General features: G+C 43.7%; 1 protein-coding gene across 1 annotated transcript in view; it reads left to right on the top strand.

Annotated features, from left to right (window-relative positions):
* LOC126278085 (uncharacterized) overlaps nucleotides 1–25166 on the top strand; it is a 532462-nt gene that overhangs the window by 406313 nt on the left and 100983 nt on the right. The window contains exon 2 of the mRNA XM_049977929.1: nucleotides 1476–1527. Coding sequence (XP_049833886.1) covers nucleotides 1476–1527 — 52 coding nt within the window. The remainder of the gene's footprint in view (nucleotides 1–1475; nucleotides 1528–25166) is intronic.

Raw genomic sequence — 25166 nt, 5'->3', positions numbered from 1 at the left:
GCAGAGGTAAAAAATAAATAAATAAATAAAAAGAAAATTGGGCAGAGCTCTTGCATGCTTGACACTACATTGACCTCAGTGCGAAGGCGCTGCTACGGTGAAAGTGGGGGCGTGTCTTCTCGAGTGCCTCCCATTGGTTGCTGCGGATTGTAGCGTTAATGTCTGTGGCGTGGTTTCACGTTTCCGACTTTGGTTTGGCAGCGCGACCTCTGGATGATACCACAATGAGAAAAAGGAAATTGTGAGTATTAACTGTGTGGAGAGCAGGTAAAAAAGTAGAAGGGACGAGAAAAAGAGTCAGCAGTAAGGAATTGTGTATATGGGACGTTTCAGAATTTATGATAAAATGTGAATTTTGCACACTCTTCTTTAAATGTTTTTGGCGGCTATTCACGTTTTCGCTTATATATTGTAACTTTCCTCAAATCATATTCATCAGGATTCAATGAAACTTTGAGATTAACTTCTTATCGCTCCTGGCATCATTTAACAAACCAGTTTTTCAATACTTTACACCACTAATGAGGCAAAAATATCTAAAGTTGAAATTTACATTTTTTAAAATTGTTTCTAAAATCATTAATAAAGTCCAATAGAGTTTATCGTAAGTATTTTTCCAAATCATAAGTTTCACCCTTCTTCTATTAATACTTTGTCGGAAATGGTACCTTCAGTAATACAACTACAGCAGTGAGACCGGTAAACTTGTAGGGACTGTATGTAGGTAACTTTGCAATATTTTCCACTGAACTATTATTATTATTATTATTATTATTATTATTATTATTATTACCGGTAGTATTACGTTTATAATACTTGAGCAAAATACTAAAGGAAATGGTAAGAAAGTTTACGGGAAAGTGAATTTTAAGTATTCCGAATAATTATATTCAAAATTAGGTGAACTTCACTTAAATGAATAAGAAATCTATAAAATTCCAACTCTCCTAAATACTGTTTACAAAATATATCAAAAAATAATAAATGAGAAGCTTTAATATATTTCAGACAAATGAATTTGAGCATTGGAATGGTTTGGTACAAGTATATGCTATTCGAGATTGAGCGGTGTCTCTAATGACCTCATCTTCGACGAGACGTTAACCTTAATCTTCCTTCCTTCTCTACTTAGTGGCTCCCTTCTTGATTGATGTTACTCTAATTTTTGTTCCTTTTTTCTGTAAAGGTCGGTCGTATAATTATAATGTTTTTTGTAGTATAAAATCGAGGTTACAAAACGATCATGAGTTCTGTTCGGACTTTGTAACAGTATTCCATTATGTTTACAAAACATATCAAAAAATAATAAATGAGAAGCTTTGCTGTTGCAAAATGTGAAACGTCACTGCAGGAAAAAACGAAATATACCGTAGACAATAACATATTTTGTACTGTTCGTCATTGGTATGTCTCTCTACATGTATTTCCAATACAAAACTTTCCCAACTCTTAAATGGTCTTTATTTTTGTTTCAGGAGGAGAAACAAATGAGCCAGTCTTCAGGCTGAATCTTCCAGCAGGATTCAGGTAAGAGACAAAAAGCTCAATTATTTTCACTTTCTTAGCCTGACCATACCCAGTTCCAAAGAGCAAAACGGAAATAGCCTGCAGTTATGAGTTATTTCTTTCTTGAGAAATGAAAGATCGGCTATTCACGGCAGCGATTGCAATGATGTTTGAACAGATTTGACAAGTTCGCAGAGCGAACCGAAACTTGGTACTGTGCCCGCACAACAACGTGGACATGGTACTTCTACTCACATTTCATGAATGTACAAGGAGAGAGTATTTTCATTTTACGAATATTCCCTTCTTGCCTTGTAAAATATCACGAACCTACTGAGAACGTGTGGCAAGATCTGAAATAACATGGGAGCAAACGTGCGCGCTGCATTTTTTGATACGCACTATGAATAACATTCCCTTGTCCTTACTGTTCATTCGCAGATCTGTGGTTAATAATTAGAGGGTGATTAACATAGTAGTAGCAAAGAGTAAGGCATTAATGCATTATTAAACTCTGTGGAGCAGTGTTGGCGCAACATCGCTTTAGTAGGTCATTAGCCAGTTCACTGGAAAATATAAGAATTATGATATGGAGCAAGAACCTCTACCTGTTGACTTGTAAACATATATACGAGGCTTTCCGGCGAGTCTTTGTATACAAAACGGGTACACGTGATGATATGTGGAGTTATGTCACTTTGCTTACCATTGTTCTCAGCGTCATTGCATAATAGAAAGATAAGGAGATGAAGTCACATCGTACAGTATAATCGGTGTGTAAATCAAATGAGAATGTATAACAGCAAGTACGCGTTAAGTTCAAACGAAAGTACAGGGAACGGTTGTTTTTGTTTACGCAGCAACCTTAAAGTCCAAGCACAGATTTGAATCTTTCTCGAACCTACTCCATGACTGCAGACGATGAAGGCTGATTTCATTTTATCCAAAAGCGAGATATTTTACCGCTGACAGCCGACACCTTGCCCTTGTGCGATGGGATGAAACTGCAATGAAAAAAAAAGTGATTTTTGTCTCAAACTGAGACGTCTACCTCAGGATTTCCCTTTCGTGCTCCACTCGCAAACAGAGCCAGGAAAAAATGTCTCTCTATATGCCTCCGCATGAGCCCTGATTTCTCGTATATTATCTCTATCGTCCTTACACGTGATATATGCTTGCGGCAGTAGAATTGTTCGGCAGTCAGCTTCAAATTCCGGTTCTCTAAATTACCTCTACAGCGTTTCTCGAAAAGAACGTCGCTTTCTCTCCAGCGATTCTCATTTGATTTCCCGAAGCATATACGTAACACTTACGTTTTGTTCGAATCTACCGGTAACAAATCTAGCAGCCCGTCTCTGAATTGCTTCGATGTCTTCCTTCAATCCCTCCATGTACGGATCGCAAACGCTCGAGCTGTACTGAAGAATAGGTCGCACCAGCGTCCTATATGCGGTCTCTTTTACAGGTGAACCACTCTTTCCTAAAATTCCCGCAATAAAGCGAAGGCGACCAGTCTCCTTCCCTGCCGCAGTTCTCATACGCTCGTTCCTTTCAGATCGCTTTGCAGCGTTACGCCCAGATATTTAAACGACCTGACTGTGTCCAGCAAGACGCTAGTAATACTGTAACCGAATATTACAGTTTTGTTCCTTCTACTCATCCACATCAACTTACATTTTTCCAGATTAAGAGCTAGCTCTCATTCAGCACAGCAGCTAGAAATTTTGCCCTTCTCCTTTGTCTCTGAAAGATACTCTTAAGATCACGGAAGAAACGGTGTATATCCGATGAAATCATTCAGTACTGTTTAATTACGCTATAACACTTCTTATAATGATATCTGGCAATTTACATGAACCCATTCTTGTTCTGACTAGTCTAATCTACAACCGTTACAACACTTGTGGCACATCTTGTCTGTAGTTAGTCTGTGAAGTGCCACTCACGCAGACGCAGGGACAGCGGTGATCAAGTTTTAATAAGTTCATTGACAACGGAATGCGTCTGCTTACACGGTAAGAACAAAAGGCACCAAATACAGAGTCCACTAGCTACTGGTACAGAGTCTTGACAGAGCTGCTATCTGAAGCCGCTTGACTGTTTCTAGCGTGTAGTAAGACCACTAGCAGTTTCGTAGGAAAATACACTTGGAGGGAAATAATCCAAGTCCCGAGAATGCCGTCGAAATTAGCCTCAGCACAGACACGGAAAAGTCTATCATTAACACTGTATAATTTCACAGAGGAAACAACGATGAAAGCTGAAGACAGCGGAGTCGGTCCTTCCGATGGGTTTTGGATGCGTTCCGAGATGATGATATGAGTAGCACCCGCCAGGAGGCCAGCAGAGGCTCTAAAAGCCGGAAGAACCGGCTGCTGTAGTCGCTGAGCCGGTCTTTATAGCTGCCGGCGGCGAAATAGCCGTTATACCATTTTCTTGTCACGCGCTGTGCGGACGCCAATGGGTGCCTCGGAAGCAGCGGCCTCTGCCAGCGCTCGTACCGCCGGCTTGTGACCAGTCGAGACGGCGTCGCAGAGCTGGCGATACTGAGGCTTGCAGGGAAAAAGTAGACTGCCCGCGTGCCAGGTCTGCCCGAGGGGTTGCCGCTACCCTTTGCGTAAATCTCCGATACAACAGTCTGGCCATTAAAATTGCTACGCCAAGAAGAAATGCAAATGATATACGGGTATTCATTGGACAAATATATTATACTAGAACTGACATGTGATTACATTTTCATGCAATTTGGGTGCATTTCCTGAGAAATCAGTGACCAGAACAACCACCTCTGCCCGCAATAACGGCCTTGATACGCCTGGGCATTGAGCCAAACAGCGCTTGGATAGCGTGTACAGGTACAGCTGCTCATGCAGCTTCAACACGATACCACAGTTCAATCAAGAGTAGTGACTGGCGTATTGTAACGAGCCAGTTGTTCGGCCACCATTGAACAAACGTTTTCAGTTGGTGAGAGATCTGGAGAATGTTCTGGCCAGGGCAGCAGTCGAACATTTTCTGTATCCAGAAAGACCCGTACAGGATCTGCAACATGCGGTCGTGCATTATCATGCTGAAATGTAGGTTTTCGCAGGGATCGAATGAAGGGCAAAGCCACGGGTCGTAACACATCTGAAATGTAACATCCACTGTTCAAAGTGCCGTCAATACGAACAAGAGGTGACCGAGACGTGTAACCAATGGCACTCCATACCATCACGCGCGTGATACGCCAGTATGGTGATAACGAATACACGTTTCCAATGTGCGTTCACCGCGATGTCGGCAAACAAGAATACGACCATCATGGTGCTGTAAACAGAACCTGGGTTCATCCGAAAAAATGTCGTTTTGCCATTCGTGCACCCAGGTTCGTCGTTGACTACACCATCGCAGGCGCTCCTGTCTGTGATGCAGCGTCAAGGGTAACCGCAGCCATGATCTCCGAGCTGATAGTCCATGCTGCTGAAACGTCGTCCAACTGTTCGTGCAGATGATCGTTGTCTTGCAAACGTCCCCATCTGTTGACTCAGGGATCGAGATGTGGCTGCACGATCCCTTACAGCCATGCGGATAAGATGTCTGTCATCTCGACTGCTTGTGATACGAGGCCGTTGGGATCCAGCACGGCGTTTCGTATTACGTTCCTGAATCCACCGATTCCATATTCTGCTAACAGTAATTGGATCTCGACCAACGCGATACGATAAACCGCAATCGCGATAGGCTACAATCCGACCTTTATCAAAGTCGGAAACGTGATGGTACGCATTTCTCCTCCTTATACGAGGCATCACAACAACGTTTCACCAGGCAACGCTGGTCAACTGCTGTTTGTGTATGAGAAATCGGTTGGAAACTTTCCTCGTGTCAGCACGTTTTAGGTGTCGCCACCGGCGCCAACCTTGTGTGAATGCTCTGAAAATCTAATCATTAGCATATCACAGCATCTTCTTTCTGTCGGTTAAATTTCACGTCTGTAGCACGTCATCTTCGTGGTGTAGCAATTTTTATGGCTAGTAGTGTAATTTTTCAATATTTTCATTTCCACGCAACTACTACATGCAACATATTCTGTAATTCACTAAATTTCAAGTATTTCTCTGAATTTAACGCTTTATATTTAATCTAAAACACGTTTTCAATTTAATATAACTGTAACACGCTCCTACGTGTCCTGAAATGACATACGTTTCTAATATGTCACTATATCGCAACAGCTCTGACACTAATGTAATTGTTAACCACTCTAATATCTGTTTTCATATGCCAGAAGCGAGTCAGAACGTACTGCGCATTGCTAACTTGTGCCGGCCGCGGTGGTCTCGCGGTTCTAGGCACGCAGTCCGGAACCGCGGGACTGCTATGGTCGTAGGTTCGAATCCTGCCTCGGGCATGGATGTGTGTGATGTCCTTAGGTTAGTTAGGTTTAAGTAGTTCTAAGTTCTAGGGGACTAATGACCACAGCAGTTGAGTCCCATAGTGCTCAGAGCCATTTGAACCATTTTTTGCTAACTTGTTCCAGTGCCCAAAGAAAATGTATAACAATGAAAACCAACGTATTTGTTTGATTTTTGTATGAATATGTGTGTTTTTCTAAGAGTGAATTATTGTTTATCCTAAAGCAACTCACCTAGAAACCAATAGAACTTGTGTTTTGATGAAAGCATGAAAATTGCCTGAAGATGAATTCTATGAATTCGTTACTCGTAACAGTACTTTGTGGCTGTACACCATCAACATATTCAGTAATATGGTTTGGATAGTCTGTGTTTTTCTCTATGTGTACCATTTTTCTCCTCAAATCCTCCTTTCGCAGCCAAATTCGTTATTCTTGGATGCCGTAGCAGATGTTTTACGAATCTAACACTTATTCTGGTAACGCGAGGACCGGAATGTTTCCTCTAAAGAACAGGCCACCTTCCCCACAATTTTAGCTTTTCTCAGTCTCTAAAGGTTTCGTCGACGACGGAATGTTAGAGTTAACATTCCTTCTTCTGGTGAAGGCCTTCCATAAACTTATTTCGCCACATTCTCCTTCTGGAGCTAAGAGCAACGATTAAACCTCGGGAGAGTGATCCATGGTGCTGTTGTTGTTGTTGTTGTTGTTGTTGTTGCAGTGTTCAGTTCAATGATTCGTTTGATGGAACTGTCCACGATAGTCTGTCGTGTGCAAGTCTCTTCGTCTCTACATACCGACTGCAACCTACAGCCCTGAAAGACGTACGCTTCGCAGTTGTTACGCGTGACTGCGGTGCTTCGACCGATTTCGCAAGAAGTGTTTGCCGACAGTTTCCAACAATTCCAAAAGCCGATATCAGAAGCGTGTTGTAGCCAATGATGATTACTTGGAAGGCCAGTGAAAGTATTTTATTTGTGACTCTTGTTTACTTTATTTTCTGAGACCATGTTACCACCTTTTTGTCGGTGTCTCTTAAACAGGAATATATTCGTCTTATTTGTGTTTTGGCAGCAGCATTTTTCGGCCGGTATAATACCTCTTCAACAGTTAAGATGAGAAATGCCTGATTTTTACATACAGTCAACACAAATTGCGTCTGTGTCACCATCCTGGTCTTCACTCATTCCATGTAGTTTTGAATGAAACGCCTTAGTCCTGCACCTGTGTACCGTTTGTTCTGCTGTGACACTACGATTGACGTTGTCGGGTAAACGAGGGTTCCGCTTGAACCATTTACATTGGTTGCAAGCGTCAACTTGTGGCCGTCCAAAAGACAAAAGAAAAACTAAAATTGTCTTTTAAATATACATAGTAAAAATTAAGCTTTGCTTTACCTTTCATGTCAGGGTGTTTGGTTAAAAGCATATTATACATTTTTGAATTGTTTAACATTGCTGTCAGTTTTTTTTCCCGTGATGGCTTTCGTTTACTTCAAACTGAGATATATGTTCATATACAAGAACACGCATTTGCAATAGCATCCCATTGCAGTCCTTGTTTCTCATGTCGACAGGTGTTTTAACTGCTTTATTAACCAGCCTTCCAATCCGATCCTGAGGTGCTCCATGGATTTGTAAAAAACAGTTTTGTAAACTGGAGTAAGGACTGCATTGATTTCACTATTGGACTGACATGACTTATTGTTTTTATCTGAGAGTGAAGTTTCACTTGCAACAGGATCAATATGACTTTGGCCTTTGTTTGCATTAATTTTACGCTGTACTTCCTTTACTTCCATTAACGTTTGAAAATATGTATCTTGTCTGTTTTTAGTATTTAATCCATAAAAAAGATTCCAAGTCTTATTTATTGTTTCGTCATCAATAGATAAACTGCATTTACGTGGTCATTGGCGCATAATTTCGTCAGGAACCGATTTCGTTGTCACAATTTTACTTTAGTAGTTCTTGTATCTTTCACCATTGACTCTTGCATTTCGTATAACATTTCGTTTGTAATTGTCTTCATTTATAATACCATGTTTCCTTTTTGTTTGAGGCTCATCTTCACAAACTGTGAAATAGTACAAATTTAGAACTAGACTGGCTATCCAGACAGCAATTGTGAAACCTGCACACCACAACTCAATTATGATTGCTGATAAATATCGATAAAAGACACAGCTGGTGCAACTGGGAAAATAAAAACAGCGAATGTCGTCAACAGTGCAATGTTGACAGCAGCCATCATACTCTACTGCAAAAAAAAAAAAACACGCTTTATGGCAGGGATGCTCAACTCGTCGAAAGCGATCGACCGGTCGATTGACATGACTTTAAGGGGCGATATTTCAAAACGTTTCTCTGAAATCTGTTCAAATGAGCTGTTTTTGTAATGTATCAGTTTGTTGACAGTAACTGTTCCGCACGGTATTTGCAGGCTGACAATACCGTCTCCGGCAATAGCTCAGCCTCCAGTAGGCAACACAAACCTCTGTTTTCGAGCTGCCACAAAACAACAGTGTGCATGACGACGTGGTCAGTTAAATACTTCGTGTGGCCGAAACTCAGATTGCTGTTTGTTTCGACAAGTCAAATAACCGCCTCATTACTCATTTTGGAAACAATTGCGATCAAACTACCGCAATAATACGTACGACAGTGAGAGATAAACTAAGTCTCTCGTCAATCTTTCTTCAACATTTATGATGGTGTATATCTTAATGTTTTCCACATGTGTAATATCTTGAAAGTGAGTTGTAAATCTATAATTTGTATTCATTTTATGTAATTAAAATGGTTAGTTTTGGCTTTGGTGTTGTTTTGTGTTTAAACCTGCATGAATTCTTATCTCACTAGATATCTAAATGGACTAAACTGCGTGTAGTAGATCTCAAGCCTGATAAGATTTTTCACTCCTCCTATATAGTACCACTCAATAAGTTTGTGCGGTAAACGTAATCTTTGGTTTGAATAATAAGTCATAAGACGCAGTAAGAGCTGACGGGTTTCTGCACTGAAATGTATGTTTGCCGTATGAGTTCTGGATTCCATAAGAACATCATTAGGTGGAAACATGTAATTTGACGCGTTTCTGAAACAACCGATTCAGATTCAATAAACGCAGCCTTTCGCAGGTCCGTTTCCACCATTAGGCAAGACTAGCCGGACCACTTAGGCAGCAAAGGGCAGAAAAATTATTTTCAAAAATCGCCGAATTAGTTTCAAAAAAATACAGAAAATTTATTTAATAAGTCTTTACTTACTTTGACGATAGTAGACACTGAAAAAGATGAGATTTATTCCTCACTCTAAAAAATATTTCAGTTAGAGGAAGTACCAAATAATGCCACTATTATCCAAATGACCTAGTGTGAAGCTTCGGCATGTCTCCCATCAGTATAGCATATTTTATAAATTCACGCCAGAAAATAGTTCCGCGACTATACTAGCCTATTCTCATTCAACTGAATAAATTAAAGTAATTGATGCCTAATTTGGTTGCACTGATAAATTCAGTTGAGTTATAGTTTAGAATGTTCAGCACATTGTTCCTATTTCAATTTTTTGGGAAATTTCAAAAATCGAGGACAAAAAATAAGAAATTGAGGACATTTGTTGTCCTCAATCAATTTGAAAGCAATTGAGGACAAAACGTGAGAATTGAGGACGGTCGCCAGAAAATCTGGACGTCTGGTCACATTGTATTCTATTGTATGTTAACCGGGGACCTAGAAACGACGGAGAGGCGCCGTCCCCGCCGCAGCCGCAGTGGTCCACAACCCCACGACGACTACCGCAGTCCACTTCACCCCTCCGCCGCCCCACACCGAACCCAGGGTTATTGTGCGGTTTGGCCCCCAGTAGACCCCTAGGGACCGTCTCACACCAGACGAGTGTAACCCCTATGATTGCATGGTAGAATAATGGTGGTGTACGCGTACGTGGAGAACTTGTTTGCACAGCAATCGCCGACATATTGTAACTGAGACGGAATATGGGGAACTAGCTCGCATACGCCGAGGCAGATGGAAAACCGCCTAAAAATTGGTTCATCGGACCTCGACACAAATCCGCCGGGCGGTTTCGTGCCGGGGACCAGGCGCTCCTTCCCGCCCGGAAAGTCGTGAGTTAGATTGTACGGCTAACCGGGAGGGCATCTGGTCACCTTTGTTTAATGATTAAAAGTATAATAGTGAACCTGTATTGTTGTGCCGTTCGTGGTGGTGGAGGACAGAGAAGGAGGAATATCGAGGAGACTGATGGTAGTAAGAAAGATGGAGCGTCATTTTTCAAATCTCGCCTGGGGCGGCAAAACACCCAGCAACGGCCCTGGCCATTCGTTACTCTGTCTTCCGAGATAAGTCCTAGGATCAGCACTGTCTCGTGCGTTCGCACATTTCTCCGGAACAGCGCCCCTGTTCTAGGACAGAGGGCAGAGACACAGTCGTATCTGAGACGCTGTAACGCGATCTCTCGAGTTCGCAACTGCGGTGTAAGTGGCGCCGGACCGCCGCCTGAGAGTTTCCGACGCCTGTGGCCTAGTTTGCGCCCGGAAACTGAGCACCTGTCGCACCTTTCCCCTACTGTCTGTCTGGACCCCCTGCTACCCCCGCCCCCCCTGACCCCCCTCCCCCAAGCTCAGGGCAACGCCCCTCGCAACGCCACAGCCTGACGCGGAATTTCAATTAGGGTCGACCTCTGCCGGCGCATATTCACGAGCCGGGCAGGCACGGTTACAAATGCCGGCAAAAATTTTACCGCCGGCGACTCTGTGATTAGCCGGAGAGTTGGCTACGCGCTAAAACTGTCGTTAAAACCAGGACAGCGACGAGTCATGTTTATGCAGGAAGCGCGCTAGTGTCAACAAGTGCAAGAACGCAGTGTTCCAGCAACAAAGACGTTCAACATATTATATTGTGAATCCTAGAGGTGGTCTACCAGCTCGCTAACCGCTAACCGCTAATTTGGCGTTTCGAATTGTTAGCTGCGATTCTGAAGACGAGCAGCAACTGGAGCATGGAGGGAACGAACTCCGAAAGCAATCTTAAACAACGCTTGTACTACCACACCGCCTGCGTTTTTAGGTGTTCAACCTGAATCGACATGTAGATGCGCAATGAAAACTGCAAACTATAATTTGTAACACAAGCATTTTTTTTATTAACGCTATATTATGGCCCTACTGGAATAGTGACACGGTAATTTAATTTTGTGACTAGGTGAGATACGTACGTAATACAAGTCAAAATTAACGTATGTTCTGCTGTATATTATTAATCCCCACATAACACGAGGGCAGTAGTTGCACTGAAGTGCAACACGAACATGTTTAATAATATCCTATTTACTCACAAATTATCGTAAGAACATAAAACAGTTAAAAGTAACTGAGGTCGGAGACTACTTCTAGTATTGAATGAACTGTGACAGAAGCCCGAACAACAGGGGACTAACGTACTGCCCGCTGTGGTGGCCGAGCGGTTCTAGGCGCTTCAGTCCGGAACCGCGAGACTGCTACGGTCGCAGGTTCGAATCCTGCCTCGGGCATGGATGTGTTTGATATCTTTAGGTTAGTTAGGTTTAAGTAGTTCCAAGTTTTAGGGGACTAATGACCTCAGATGTTAAGTCTCATAGTGCTCAGAGCTAGGCACGAGCCGAAATATTGATTTGCTTTAATAAAGCCTGAAAGGAAAGGATGACTGATTACTGTGATCCATCATTTTGAAAACACTATTTAAAATTGTTATTTTATGGCAAGCAACGGATTTCTGAAGAAGAGAAATTTGTTAACATCGAGTATAGATTTAAGTGTCAGAATGTCGTTACTGAAAGTATTTGCAAGGAGTGTAGCCATATATGGAAGTGAAACATGGACGATAAATAGTTTGGACAAGAAGAGAATAGAAGCTTTCGAAATGTGGTGTACAGAAGAATGCTGAAGAGTAGATGGGTATATCACATAACTAATGAGGAGGTATTGAATAAAATTGGGGAGAAGAGGGGTTTGTGGTACAACTTGACTAGAGGAAGGGATCTCAGGCATCTCAGGCATCAAGGGATCACCAGTTTAGTATTTGAGGGCAGCGTGGAGGGTAAAAATCGTAGAGAGAGCCCAAGAGATGAATACACCAAGCAGATTCAGAAGGATGTAGGTTGCAGTAGGTACTTGGAGATGAAGAAGCTTGCGCAGGATAGAGTAGCATGGAGAGCTGCATCAAACCAGTCTTAGGACTGAAGACCACAACAACAACAAACGAAATGGTGTGGATATACTGATTAATATTCATCGTTATGTGATCTTAAAAAGGAAAGCAGCCATCAGTCCGAAGATTATTTTGAACACCACAGTGCTGTTCTAGGCATGGTCCTGTTGGAGGTGGCATGTCTTTGCCTTCCTCTGACTTTTGAACTGACTTATCCAGCCAGTTATAGAGGGACCTACTGTTTCAGCCAGTTATAGAGGGTCCTACTGTTTCACTTGGAACCAGAGCTTATTTTCATTATATTTTAATACAGAAAAAAGTCATTCGTACAGAGATGTAGTGGTACGAGTGGATGATAGCCAGGTGGAAATCGCAACACAGCACGCCTGGAGAGAGTGCACGAACGGCTTAGTGCCGTCTTTCGGACTGTGAGAAGGATCGAATCATCAGCTTGAGACAGAGGGGATCATCATACCGACAAATCCCACAGAAGGTTGACATCAGTGCACTGAATGCAGAACATGTGGTGACGAGATGGACTCCAGACAACTGTGTGGCAAGAACAGTGAGCAGGCAAGGTCATAGGACTTTTCAACTGGTGGGACAACAAGGTGATGGGCTTATTCGAATGGCTTTGACGTACAGACGGGGTTACAGGCAGTGTATCAGCACGAATTGTTGGAGACAGATTACTGGACCCCAGCTGAGGATGGGGAGCTGCCATTTGTCGTTTATTGCTGACTCTCTATCACACACAATAAAGACTTGTTTGGTGTGGAGCCAGAGTCAACTAGGGCACTGAATGGCGTTCTGTTGTGTTCAGCGATCTGTACTGCTTTTGTCTGTGGCGGTCAGATCGACACCAACGTAACAGTAGGCGATCTGTTGGACGGTAACAGGCTACAACGATTCTTATAACGCGTAATTCAGCAAGTCCTGGAATAGTGATGTGGGAGCTATTGAATATGCCAACGGGTGTGATTTAGTAATTGTTGCAGGGAGGCTGAATACTTACCAGTATGTGGCAAGAATGGTAAAGCACTGCTGTCATACCGCACACGGCCAAAGCAGAAAGGTATTTCAGCAGGATAATGCAAGATCCCACATTGCTGCTCTCACCACAAACACCACGAGGAATGCACGTGTCACTGAGTCGTCCATTCAGTCCTCTGATTTGTTGCCAATAGAACATATCTGAGATGCGATTCGAAAATAGCTATCATACCAATTTCCGGCTGACAATCTTCAGGGACTGACACAGCTTGTATTTCAGGCATGATAAGAAATCACTCAGGATGATAATGGGAAGCTGTTGGCTTGCCAGGACCAATCCAATAGTGCATTAGTACCTATGGGGGTTGAACACACAAATGTTGATCATGGATATTAGTTCAGAATTTAATACGCACTATCTGATGAACATCTTCACAAAATTCCGTAAATATCAGACCGGTGCTTCATGATGTAACAGATTCCACTGCCGTCAATGTCATTTTTTGGTCAAATATTTGAGCGGAGCAAAGAATAATTGTTTTTTCACAGAATTCTCGTAGCCCAATAAAGATTGTGAAATGGCCGAATGGAGTATAAATTGGCCAACGTGAGCTCTAGTTTATCGAAAAAGATTTAATTGCTTGATATTAATCAGGTCAATTAAAAGAAACTTAATTAGTGATCTGATTCACGAAATATGAAATGTTTCACGGAGAGCTGCTGCTGCTTTAAGTAAATTGTGATAAAGTTTTCCTAGTCAAGGCCTAGCTATACTGCCCATAAAAAGTTATACTTGCGTAAAGATTGTGCAATTCCTTCTTTCATGTTTGAAAAATCACATAAATATCAAACTGAGACGTGTATTGAAATTACTGTGTTTTCTCTTGATCTACTGTATATACTCTTTACAATAAGACACTCTAAGACAAAAAAAAAGAAGCTCCACGAAAGAATTATCCGAATGGGACGGAGAATGGTAAATATGTTGTACATGTACAGACAGACAAACGACTACAATCTCAGAAAAATTTTATGATTTGTTCAAGAGAAAGAGCTTCACAAATTGAGCAAATCAATAGCCGAACGGTGACTGCTACGGTCACATGTTCGAATCCTGCCTCGGGCATGGATATTGTGATGTCCTTAGGTTTAAGCAGTTCTAAGTTCTAGGGGACTGATGACCTCAGATAGTAAGTCCCATAGTGCTCAGCCGGCCGCTGTGTCCGAGCGGTTCTAGGCATTTCAGTCCGGAACCGCGCTGCTGCTACGGTCGCAGGTTCGAATCCTGCCTCGGGCATGGATGTGTGTGACATCCTTAAATTAGTTAGGTTAAAGTAGTTCTAAGTCTAGGGGACTGATGACCTCAGATGTTATGTCCCATAGTGCTTAGAGCCAACCATAGTGCTCAGAGCCATTTGCACCATTTGAAGTCAATAGCGCATTAGTCGACCTCTGACCCTTACGCAATCAGTTATTTGGCTTGGCATTGAATAATAGTTCTTAGATGTCCTACTGAGGGATATAGCGCTAAATTCTGGCCAGTTGGCGCTAGATCGTCAAAATCTGGAGATGGTTGCAGGGCCGTGCCCATAATGTTCCAATCGTTTCACCTGGAGAGAGATCCGACGACCTTGTTGGCCAAGCAGGGTTTGGCAAGCACGAAAACATGCAGCGAAAACTGTCGTTGTCTGTGGGTGGGCATTGTCTTGCTGAAATGTAAGCTCAGGGTGGCTTACCACTAAGAGCAACAAAATTGGGCGTAGAATAACGTCGAACTACCGCTGTGCTATAAGTGTGTCGCGAATGACAATGAAAGGGGTCCTGCTGTGAAAAGAAAATGGCACGCCAGACCATCACTCTCCGGTGTGGGGCCGTGCGGAGGGCGACGTTCAGGTTGGTATACCACCACTGTCTGGAGCGTCTCCAGAGACTTCTTATCTGGCCATCGTGGCTCAGTTCGAAGCGGGGCTCATCACTGAAGACAGTGCCACCCCAGTCAGTGAGATTTCAGGCCGAATCTGCCCGTCACCCCTGCAAACGGGCTTGTTGGTATTCAGAGGTCAGTGGCAGTCGGCGAATTGGCCATCGTGAGAACATCAGTTGTGATCCGCCTATTAATAGTCACAGTGGTCACTGAAGCACCAGTTGCACGTTGGATCGATGACATTGATGGCTCTGGAGCTCTGAGTGCCTCTCTGATGACTGCTTGATCCTGACCTTTTGTCGTCTCCCTAGGTCGGCTGCTTGGTTGTTGACGTTGTGTTCGGCGATGGTTCACCCATTCTTGTCGACATCGTCGAATTGTGGTATCACTCCTATTCAGACGTCGAGCAATTCGCTATTACACCAGCCGGTTTCTTTGAGCCCAACAACACCCCCTCTATCAAATCTCGACATCTGCGTATATGCTTCACACGCCTGTCTACAGAGTCACTGTCCAACTGTGTACAGGGAACGAAATTCACATAGACTTTACGCCGTGTTATCGAGATGTCATCTGTTTACTATCTTCGCCAGTGCTAGGTGAAACAGTCCTGCGGTGTCACACATTCGTCCATCAGCCGGCAAAGTTTACAATTTTGCATTTTCCGATGACATCCGTATGATCACCGATTTGTACCCAATTTCCATAACTCCTTCGTGGTCAGTCGAATTTATTTATTTATTTTTTTTTCTTAGGGTGTATAATACGAAGGTTATTCGGAAAGTAAGGAAGGATCGGTCGCGAAATGGAAATCATACTGAAAATCGGATGAAGTTTTGCACAGGTGTGTTGGGCAGTGTGTCTAGTATGCCTGTAGATCGCGTTACGTCGTTCTTTTTAGTTTTGAGCACACAGGGAGCACATAAAGATATCTGGAACAATAGTGTCTCCCGCCACGTACGAGGGCATGGTGAGGAATTTCGCCTGAAGCTATGCATCCAACATTACATAATTATCGTGCATTTTCTCCTTCAAGAGAATTCTCAGCCGCATTCTGCAGGGGCAATGAAGATATTCCTGCATCGTTTTCAATTGGAAATATTTGATTACCCACAATACAGCCCGTAATCGTCTCCCTCTGAGTTTAATCTCTGCTCACATGAATCGCTGACTATGAATACAACATTTTGGCACAGATAACGAGCTGTAGGCGAGCGTAGAGAATTGCCGGAAAGCACTGGCGGCTGCCTTCTATAACGAGGGTATTGGAAAGTTGGTACAACGCTATGACAAACGTCTAATTCGGATCGGCGACTACGAAGATAAGGAGCTGGAAGTTGTAGATAATTGTTCCAAATAAAACAGTTTTGATTTTCACTGTGGTTTCCATTTCGCTACCTATCGTTCCTTACTTTCCGAATAAGCCTCGTTCTTACTGATATTTGAACATATAATATTCCGTCCTTTCTGAAAAAAACTCTAAAATAAAAAGCATTTTGAAAAAAAAACGATAAAATTCTTTTGAAAAGATTTGATTAAATGTAAGAAACAAAACAGATTAGAGAAACATTTGGCTCATCTCATTTTCTGTACATTATTTCGAGCATCGTTCAAAGGCGCGTCTAACGCGTCTCTAATCTATTTTATTTCTGACTTCGAGACGAATTATTTCTCAAAACATCTGAACGATTTCTTTTTCAAAATGTACAGTATGTTTCGTTTTATTCTCTTTGAAAAGCGATACGCGCTGTTCTATTTCTCCGACCTTCCAGGAAGGGCTTGGCCTGACAGCTGAAGCACGGCAGGGAGAAAAGGGCTAACACGTGCTGACTATGCGGCTGGATTTCCCGTGCGAACCGAACGCATATTTCCGGAACCCTTTCTGACCGGGACACTGACGGAAATGCGATAGACATGAAAGGCTGCATTACCACGCCAGAGGGCTTATTAGCCGTCAAAAGGGCTGCAACTGTTCCTGAAATGCGCAGCCTTTGAAGAAGCGACGCAAAGCACTAAATGTCCCCTCTGAAATCTCCACCGCCGCACAAAGCGAATACACAATGAAGTCCCCGCACGAAAGCAATTGCTGCGCACGACATCACAGGAGAGAACGCTTTAAGGCGAGCCACAGCGTGAAAATTTGTAACGCTAATGAACGTCAACTCGGTAAAGATCTGACCACTGCAATAAATAGAATGAAGAGAGCCATTTATTCCATAAAACGTTCCGAGCCGCACCTGCAGCTCATAAAGAATTTGAACAGAGCAGTGAAATGCGTCTTCACGAAAAAACAGCGGGAAGTCTACCTCTCTAAAGCGGTCTTTAAAGTTGCAGTCGGCTATATGTAATTTTCGAAATTTTTTATTCTTTATTTACGAAATTTTTAATTCTTTATTTACGAGGGGCGTTCAATGAGTAATGCAACACATTCCTTTTGTCGGCGAATTTCGGTTGAGAAATGCGTAATCTGTTGCGGGACATCGTGGAATATTCCTGCGTCAGTCCCCATAGTCTCGTGGGATGCTATAAGTAGCCTTCAAAGTGGAGTCTGTAATGGAAATGCGTTCCAAGCACTGGCAGAAAACCAGTGCATCGCAGAAATTCATAGGCGCTTGCAGAATGGCAACCGAACAAAAGCACGGTGAGTCGTTGGGTGAGGCGCCTGTCATCATTACAACGAGGTCGCGCAAACCTGTCTAATTCCTCGGCCCCGGCCGGTCGCACACGGCTGTCATTCCTACACTGAAAGAGCGGACATTCTGATTCGAAGCGATCGACGGGTCACAAACAAACACCTCTCTCCTCAACTGGACCTCTCTGTTGGTAGTGCTGACGCACTTTTCCACCCGTTGGATTACTCAAAGAAGTGTGCCCGGTGGGTTATTCGCCATCTAACAGAACATCATAAAGAGCAATGAAGGACCGTCTGCGCGGAATTCCTTGCGCATTACGACTCTGGTCATGAACATTTTTTATCGAACATAGTCACAGGTTCTGAACCATGGATTCGTCACTTCGAAGCGGAAACACAATGGCAATCCATGCTCCACGGGAAAATCACGACGAAGATCTTCTGAGACTCTGAAGGAGGTATTCTGTTTGGTTCCTCCGTCTGAAGTGTACTCTGAAACTGAAGTAACGACTTGAGCGCGTTCGTCCCCACAAAAATGCAAACGAACTTCTCTTTCTCCAGGCTAACGCAAGGCCTCACTCAAATCTGCACACCCAAGAGGCCCTCACAGAACTTCATTGAACTGCTCTTCCTCATCTACCCCACAGCTCCGGTGTCGCACCTCTCGACTTCCGTTGTTTTGACTCAATGAAAGATGCACTCTGCAGGAAGCAGGACATGGAGGATCGGGAGGTTATTGAGGCAGCGAGATGTTGGCTGCGACGTCGACCAATAGAGTGGTATCATGCGGGCATACAGACCTTCCAAGTAATGTGCCGTAAGATTGTTGCACTGAACGGAGATTACATTAAAAAATAGAGTTTAGTAGCTAAAAGAGATGGAATAATATGGTGTATAGGAATTCTGAACGAAAACAACCTGCTTTTAAAAAAAAAAGTTGCATTACGTATTGAATGCCCTCGCAGTTGCAGTAATCATAAAGTTTAATTATCGTCCCGAAAAAGTGAAGTTACGCACTTAATTTTTTGTTTGTTCGCCGGCCGGTATGGCCAAGCGGTTCTAGGCGCTACAGCCTGTAACCGCGCGACCGCTACGGTCGCAGGTTCGAATCCTGCCTCGGACATGGATGTGTGTGATGTCCTTAGGTTAGTTAGATTTAAGTATTTCTAAGTTCTAGGGGACTGATGACCTCAGAAGTTAAGTCGCATAGTGCTCAGAGCCACTTGAACCACTTTTGTTTTTCGCTGGTACGTATCGGCAGTCGTGGTACACACTGAAATCTCCACAACACAGCTCTGTAGCACACCGCTAGGGGGCCCAACAAATAATGCAGCTAATTAATAATGTGGAGGATCGTGCTGTAATTTCCTTTCTGCATTTGAAGGGGTAACAACTGCGCAGCAGTCCATGATGATGAGTTGGCGGAAATGTACGGCAACAATACACCATCTTTTGAGATGTTGGGTACGTGGCACAGGCACGTCAGTGGGGTGAAACAAATCCGAACGACAACAGACAAAGTAGCAGACAATCTCTCTGTGAAGAAGCGGTATAATAATAATAATTCTGTGTAGCTTAATGGCCTGGTGCAAGTCTTTCAATTTGACGCCACTTCAGCGATTTGCATATACCTAGCCTGCCCCAGTCATCCAGCTGAAGAATGGGGACTTTCAGTTTAACCTGGAATCCGAACTACGTTACGTTTTTGGCGACTGCTCACATTGCTGAGAGATGAAGGCTAGGTTAAGATGCAGATTGAAAAATCCAAGATCCCACCAATACTCCGTCCCACAACCGCTTGGTTTCCACTCCAGCACTCGATCACTAGACCACCAGACACAACTTAAAATGTGGTAAAAGATGTGAAGGCTCTAGTGGACGAAGACCAGCGTATTACAATCGAGGTGATAGTGGGAATAACATCAGCGAAGAATATTTTTTCAATAACTTACACGAATTTTTGAATATGACAAAGTTTGTCACCCACTGGATTCCATGACCGTCTACACTCAAGTACTCAGCGAGTGTAGTAACGGATGAAATGTTGCAGCTGTGTCCGACCATTCAAGATCACCTCTGTATCTAGTGGTCAGTAGAGACCATAAACGGAACGAGTACGAGTCGAATGCTGGGGATTGCATACATTGGAAACCAAGGCGCCGCTATGCTGTAACGGTGTCCTCCCTTCCCGCCATAGTTCCGCGCCTATGGCACGTCTGAGAACTGTGGCGCAGCGGTCGCTTCCTACTCGTCGACTCGTTCTCCCCTACTGTAAAGTGCAGGACTTAGTCGTGACTTAATATGACTGACTGTCGGCGTCAGATGGCCCCTAACAAAGCCGAATACAGATTATATATTAAAATAAATTTACAACAGCCTTCCAAAAAGTTTCGTACATATACAGACGTGTAAACATATACGGGGTGAGTCTTCGTAACGTTTAAAAACCCTCCAGAACGACGCAGATAACGTCGAGATAAGTAATTTAATAAAAGGCACATGGCATCGCATATGTCGTGAAATGGATGGGAAATGTTGAACACGTGACGTCACCCAGATGACTTATCTCGCCGACAAGCAGCAGTTGGGCTTTAGCTTGAAGGGATGATTGACTGAAAAGGACAAGTTACAAATTTCTTACTCTCACTGCCCAGAGTAAAATCTGTTTTTCTTTTCTTTTTCTTACCATTTGTCCCTTCTTTTTCTGTGTAAAAATTGTTCGGAAAAGGAAACGTTGGTCATTTACTGGTAGCAATGCAAATGGGAGGCTTATACGCAGTTACTTGTGACGCAATATAGTAGGTTTCTGTTGTGCTGTAATTTGCAATAAACCGTCTGAGACCACGAGATCGATAAATGAAACAATAAATCTTTCCTCAATGTAAACACATAATTGTGTAATGCGATCCAGAAAAAATACTGTCTACCAGAGACGCGAACCGTGAGCCACAAGCTCGAAACTCGCGCACCTGAGCTCAGAATCACATCTACCTGAATACTTGGGCTGGGATGACGAGGTGCGACAGACAGATAGGCTCAACCGCTCAACATCTGGCGAGGTATGTCATCTGGTGACGTCACCTGTTCAATATATTTTGTCATCCGCTTTTGGGGTTTTTCCCGGCATTTGCGAGCCTATGCGCCTGATATTGAATTACTTGTCTCAGCGTAATCTACAGTGAGATAAGAATCATTCTGTATACAAATACATACATACATACACTCCGGGAAATGGAAAAAAGAACACATTGACACCGGTGTGTCAGACCCACCATACTTGCTCCGGACACTGCGAGAGGGCTGTACAAGCAATGATCACACGCACGGCACAGCGGACACACCAGGAACCGCGGTGTTGGCCGTCGAATGGCGCTAGCTGCGCAGCATTTGTGCACCGCCGCCGTCAGTGTCAGCCAGTTTGCCGTGGCATACGGAGCTCCATCGCAGTCTTTAACACTGGTAGCATGCCGCGACAGCGTGGACGTGAACCGTATGTGCAGCTGACGGACTTTGAGCGAGGGCGTATAGTGGGCATGCGGGAGGCCGGGTGGACGTACCGCCGAATTGCTCAACACGTGGGGCATGAGGTCTCCACAGTACATCGATGTTGTCGCCAGTGGTCGGCGGAAGGTGCACGTGCCCGTCGACCTGGGACCGGACCGCAGCGACGCACGGATACACGCCAAGACCGTAGGATCCTACGCAGTGCCGTAGGGGACCGCACCGCCACTTCCCAGCAAATTAGGGACACTGTTGCTCCTGGGGTATCGGCGAGGACCATTCGCAACCGTCTCCATGAAGCTGGGCTACGGTCCCGCACACCGTTAGGCCGTCTTCCGCTCAGGCCCCAACATCGTGCAGCCCGCCTCCAGTGGTGTCGCGACAGGCGTGAATGGAGGGACAAATGGAGACGTGTCGTCTTCAGCGATGAGGGTCGCTTCTGCCTTGGTGCCAATGATGGTCGTATGCGTGTTTGGCGCCGTGCAGGTGAGCGCCACAATCAGGACTGCATACGACCGAGGCACACAGGGCCAACACCCGGCATCATGGTGTGGGGAGCGATCTCCTACACTGGCCGTACACCTCTGGTGATCGTCGAGGGGACACTGAATAGTGCACGGTACATCCAAACCGTCATCGAACCCATCGTTCTACCATTCCTAGACCGGCAAGGGAACTTGCTGTTCCAACAGGACAATGCACGTCCGCATGTATCCCGTGCCACCCAACGTGCTCTAGAAGGTGTAAGTCAACTACCCTGGCCAGCAAGATCTCCGGATCTGTCCCCCATTGAGCATGTTTGGGACTGGATGAAGCGTCGTCTCACGCGGTCTGCACGTCCAGCACGAACGCTGGTCCAACTGAGGCGCCAGGTGGAAATGGCATGGCAAGCCGTTCCACAGGACTACATCCAGCATCTCTACGATCGTCTCCATGGGAGAATAGCAGCCTGCATTGCTGCGAAAGGTGGATATACACTGTACTAGTGCCGACATTGTGCATGCTCTGTTGCCTGTGTCTATGTGCCTGTGGTTCTGTCAGTGTGATCATGTGATGTATCTGACCCCAGGAATGTGTCAATAAAGTTTCCCCTTCCTGGGACAATGAATTCACGGTGTTCTTATTTCAATTTCCAGGAGTGTTCACTGTACTAGTGCCGACATTGTGCATGCTCTGTTGCCTGTGTCTATGTGCCTGTGGTTCTGTCAGTGTGATCATGTGATGTATCTGACCCCAGGAATGTGTCAATAAAGTTTCCCCTTCCTGGGACAATGAATTCACGGTGTTCTTATTTCAATTTCCAGGAGTGTACATACAAAGCGTCGTCAGAAGCAGTCTGAAACGCTTGTAAGGGTGTTGCAGGGTAGGTTGTGCAAACAAATAATTGTTAAGAAAAACATTTGATACGTTGTGGCGTTTCCTTGTTAATTATCATTGAAGCTAGCCAGTCAGGACGTGATGCGCTCAGATTCACTCGGCCCGGCAGATACCATATGTGTCAGTTCTTCTCGTTAGCGTAGATGATGCGCACAACACAACTCAGGCTTTGTCTCGGGTTCGGTCAACACCGCCGTCCCATGGCCAATTTTTGTACTGCTGTCTTATTCTGTCTTAGGAAATCCAACGAAGAATACGTTTGGCGACACCGTCTCTGGTAGGCCACTTGAATTCGCGCAACGGTACTAATTAATGGGGTGGACCAGGGTGACGCTCGATTTTGGAACCGATATTCATGATTTTTCAATAAAATAACAAATAAACTACAAAACTGACTTTAGACCTTTGTTGTGTACCCTAAAGATTATATTGTATACATTTTTAAGTAAAATATTTGCACCTAGAGGACACCGCAGGCCATCGACGAAAGGCCTTCGCAGAGAGCGAGAGCGGTTGGTGGAACCTCGGAAGGCCACATTTTTCAGTCTATAACAAAATTTCAAAAAGTACTGATACTAATGGTATTGCCTAAAGCAGCACCTAGGGATATTTAAAAACAATGGTTTTCAACAACATGGCGTCACTCTGGAATAAGTTAAGTTTTCGACATAAAAGTCGTGATAAAAACATGCACCAAAAATCTAAATTAAAATATGTCGCAAAAATCCGACATATTACACTAGAAAAAATACCGACTCACAAGTTGCAAAAAGATATAATACAATTGTATGTATATGTCATGAGTTATAGTTCCCGGCAACTTCAAAAATGTTGTTGAGACACAAAAAACAACCTTTTTAAGTTTCAACTTGTGTTTTCAGTATTGAAACTGAACAAACCTTTAATCGGCAATGCTAACACCGTACAGTTGGCCTCTTTTTCGCCGATGTCGAATCCTTCTCATTTTGACGTAATTTTATCAAATGGTTCAAATGGCTCTGAGCACTATGGGACTCAACTGCTGTGGTCATTAGTCCCCTAGAACTTAGAACTACTTAAACCTAACTAACCTAAGGACATCATACACATCCATGCCCGAGGCAGGATTCGAACCTGCGACCGTAGCACGTAATTTTATCAATCACCTGGCTTCCACTTACCAATCGAATTGTTTTTTTGCACGGCTTGAATCAGTTTTCGAACCTGTTTTATCTGTATAAACATTTTTGTCATTTTCAAGCAGTCACGTTTTACTTAGTATAAAAAAACAAGCGAAGTTACAAGTTAGGAAGCTGCGAGACGAGCACAATGCCTTCAGACTGTTCGCGATAAACGAATCATCTTACGAAGAGAAATTTTGGGGAGCATGGTATTTTAGCTGATACTGTCCGAAACTAACAGGATTCGTAAACGCCATCGGTTATTATAGTAGTACATCGGTTGTTTTCGAGCACTCGTATGGCCAGACTCCAATGTAATAAATAGCGATTTGAATATAGTTTAACATTTATGGCACACTTTACATCACTGAATCTTAAAAATAGACCCTGTAAGGAACATTGTAAACCAATAAAAAAAATTAGACTCAGAAACAAATTTCTACCCTGTCGTACCTCCTTACCCTTATCTTTGAAACGGCGCCACGTATCGAATTTTGCTCTCAACAGTTATTTCTCAGCACAACCTTCGCTGCAACACCCTTACTAACTTGTCTCTGGCCACCTTTTATATACACGCATATACACAAACGTATGCACACCCACATATTATAATATTACTGCTCAAAAGAAGAAATTAATGTATTTCAAGCTGGTAATGTTAAACTCGTTGTTATTGAACTAGTGCGTGTAATGTCTCTGTATCTCCGTTAAGGACAATATCCCAAAAGGCGTCGACTTTCCCACAGCGTACGTACTCGCGTACACGTAGACAAGTTACTCTCGTGGTGCAGAAGCAGCTGCCGACTCAAACGGTTGCCTGTAAAATTCTTGAAATGTAAGAGAGAGAAAACTTCTGTAGGATCTTCTCAAATTGGAACACTCCCATTCGCGTTTGGTCATTCGATGCGAGTGAAATGAGTTCTTTTTAGCAGAGAAAACTTTCTCTATGCTTTTGACCGTGTTATTGAAGCAGGTTCTGATGACAAAAATTTGTGACCATAGACATGTACTAAAGGAAATTTATTCTGTATTCGGGCCGCTGTTCAATTAGCTTGTGAAACATTAGGTACTTGTGAAACGTGGCCATGTGCTGCCATATGTTTGCATTTGCCTGGATTTGTCCCAGGCTGGCCGCTGTGACCGAGCGATTCTAGGTGCTTCAGTCCGGAACCGCGCTGCTGCTACGGTCGCAGGTTCGAATCCTGCCTCAGGCATGGATGTGTGTGATGTCCTTAGGTTAGTTAGGTTTAAGTAGTTCTAAGTCTAGGGTACTGATGACTTCAGATGTAAAGTACCATAGTGCTTAGAGCATTTAAACCATTTGAATTTGATTGGTCCCAGGTTTAGCGGCATCTGCGGAGGGAGGAGTTGTACAACTATCCGGGACAAATCCGTACCCTTTTTTTGTCTGGAGAAATTGGATTGATTGGCACTAAATAGATTTTTAAACCGTAGACAAAATTCTCTAA

The sequence above is a fragment of the Schistocerca gregaria genome, chromosome 6 (assembly GCF_023897955.1).
Source record: "Schistocerca gregaria isolate iqSchGreg1 chromosome 6, iqSchGreg1.2, whole genome shotgun sequence".
Taxonomy (NCBI): Eukaryota; Metazoa; Arthropoda; class Insecta; order Orthoptera; family Acrididae; genus Schistocerca; species Schistocerca gregaria.
This window is presented reverse-complemented; position numbering and strand designations above follow the sequence as displayed.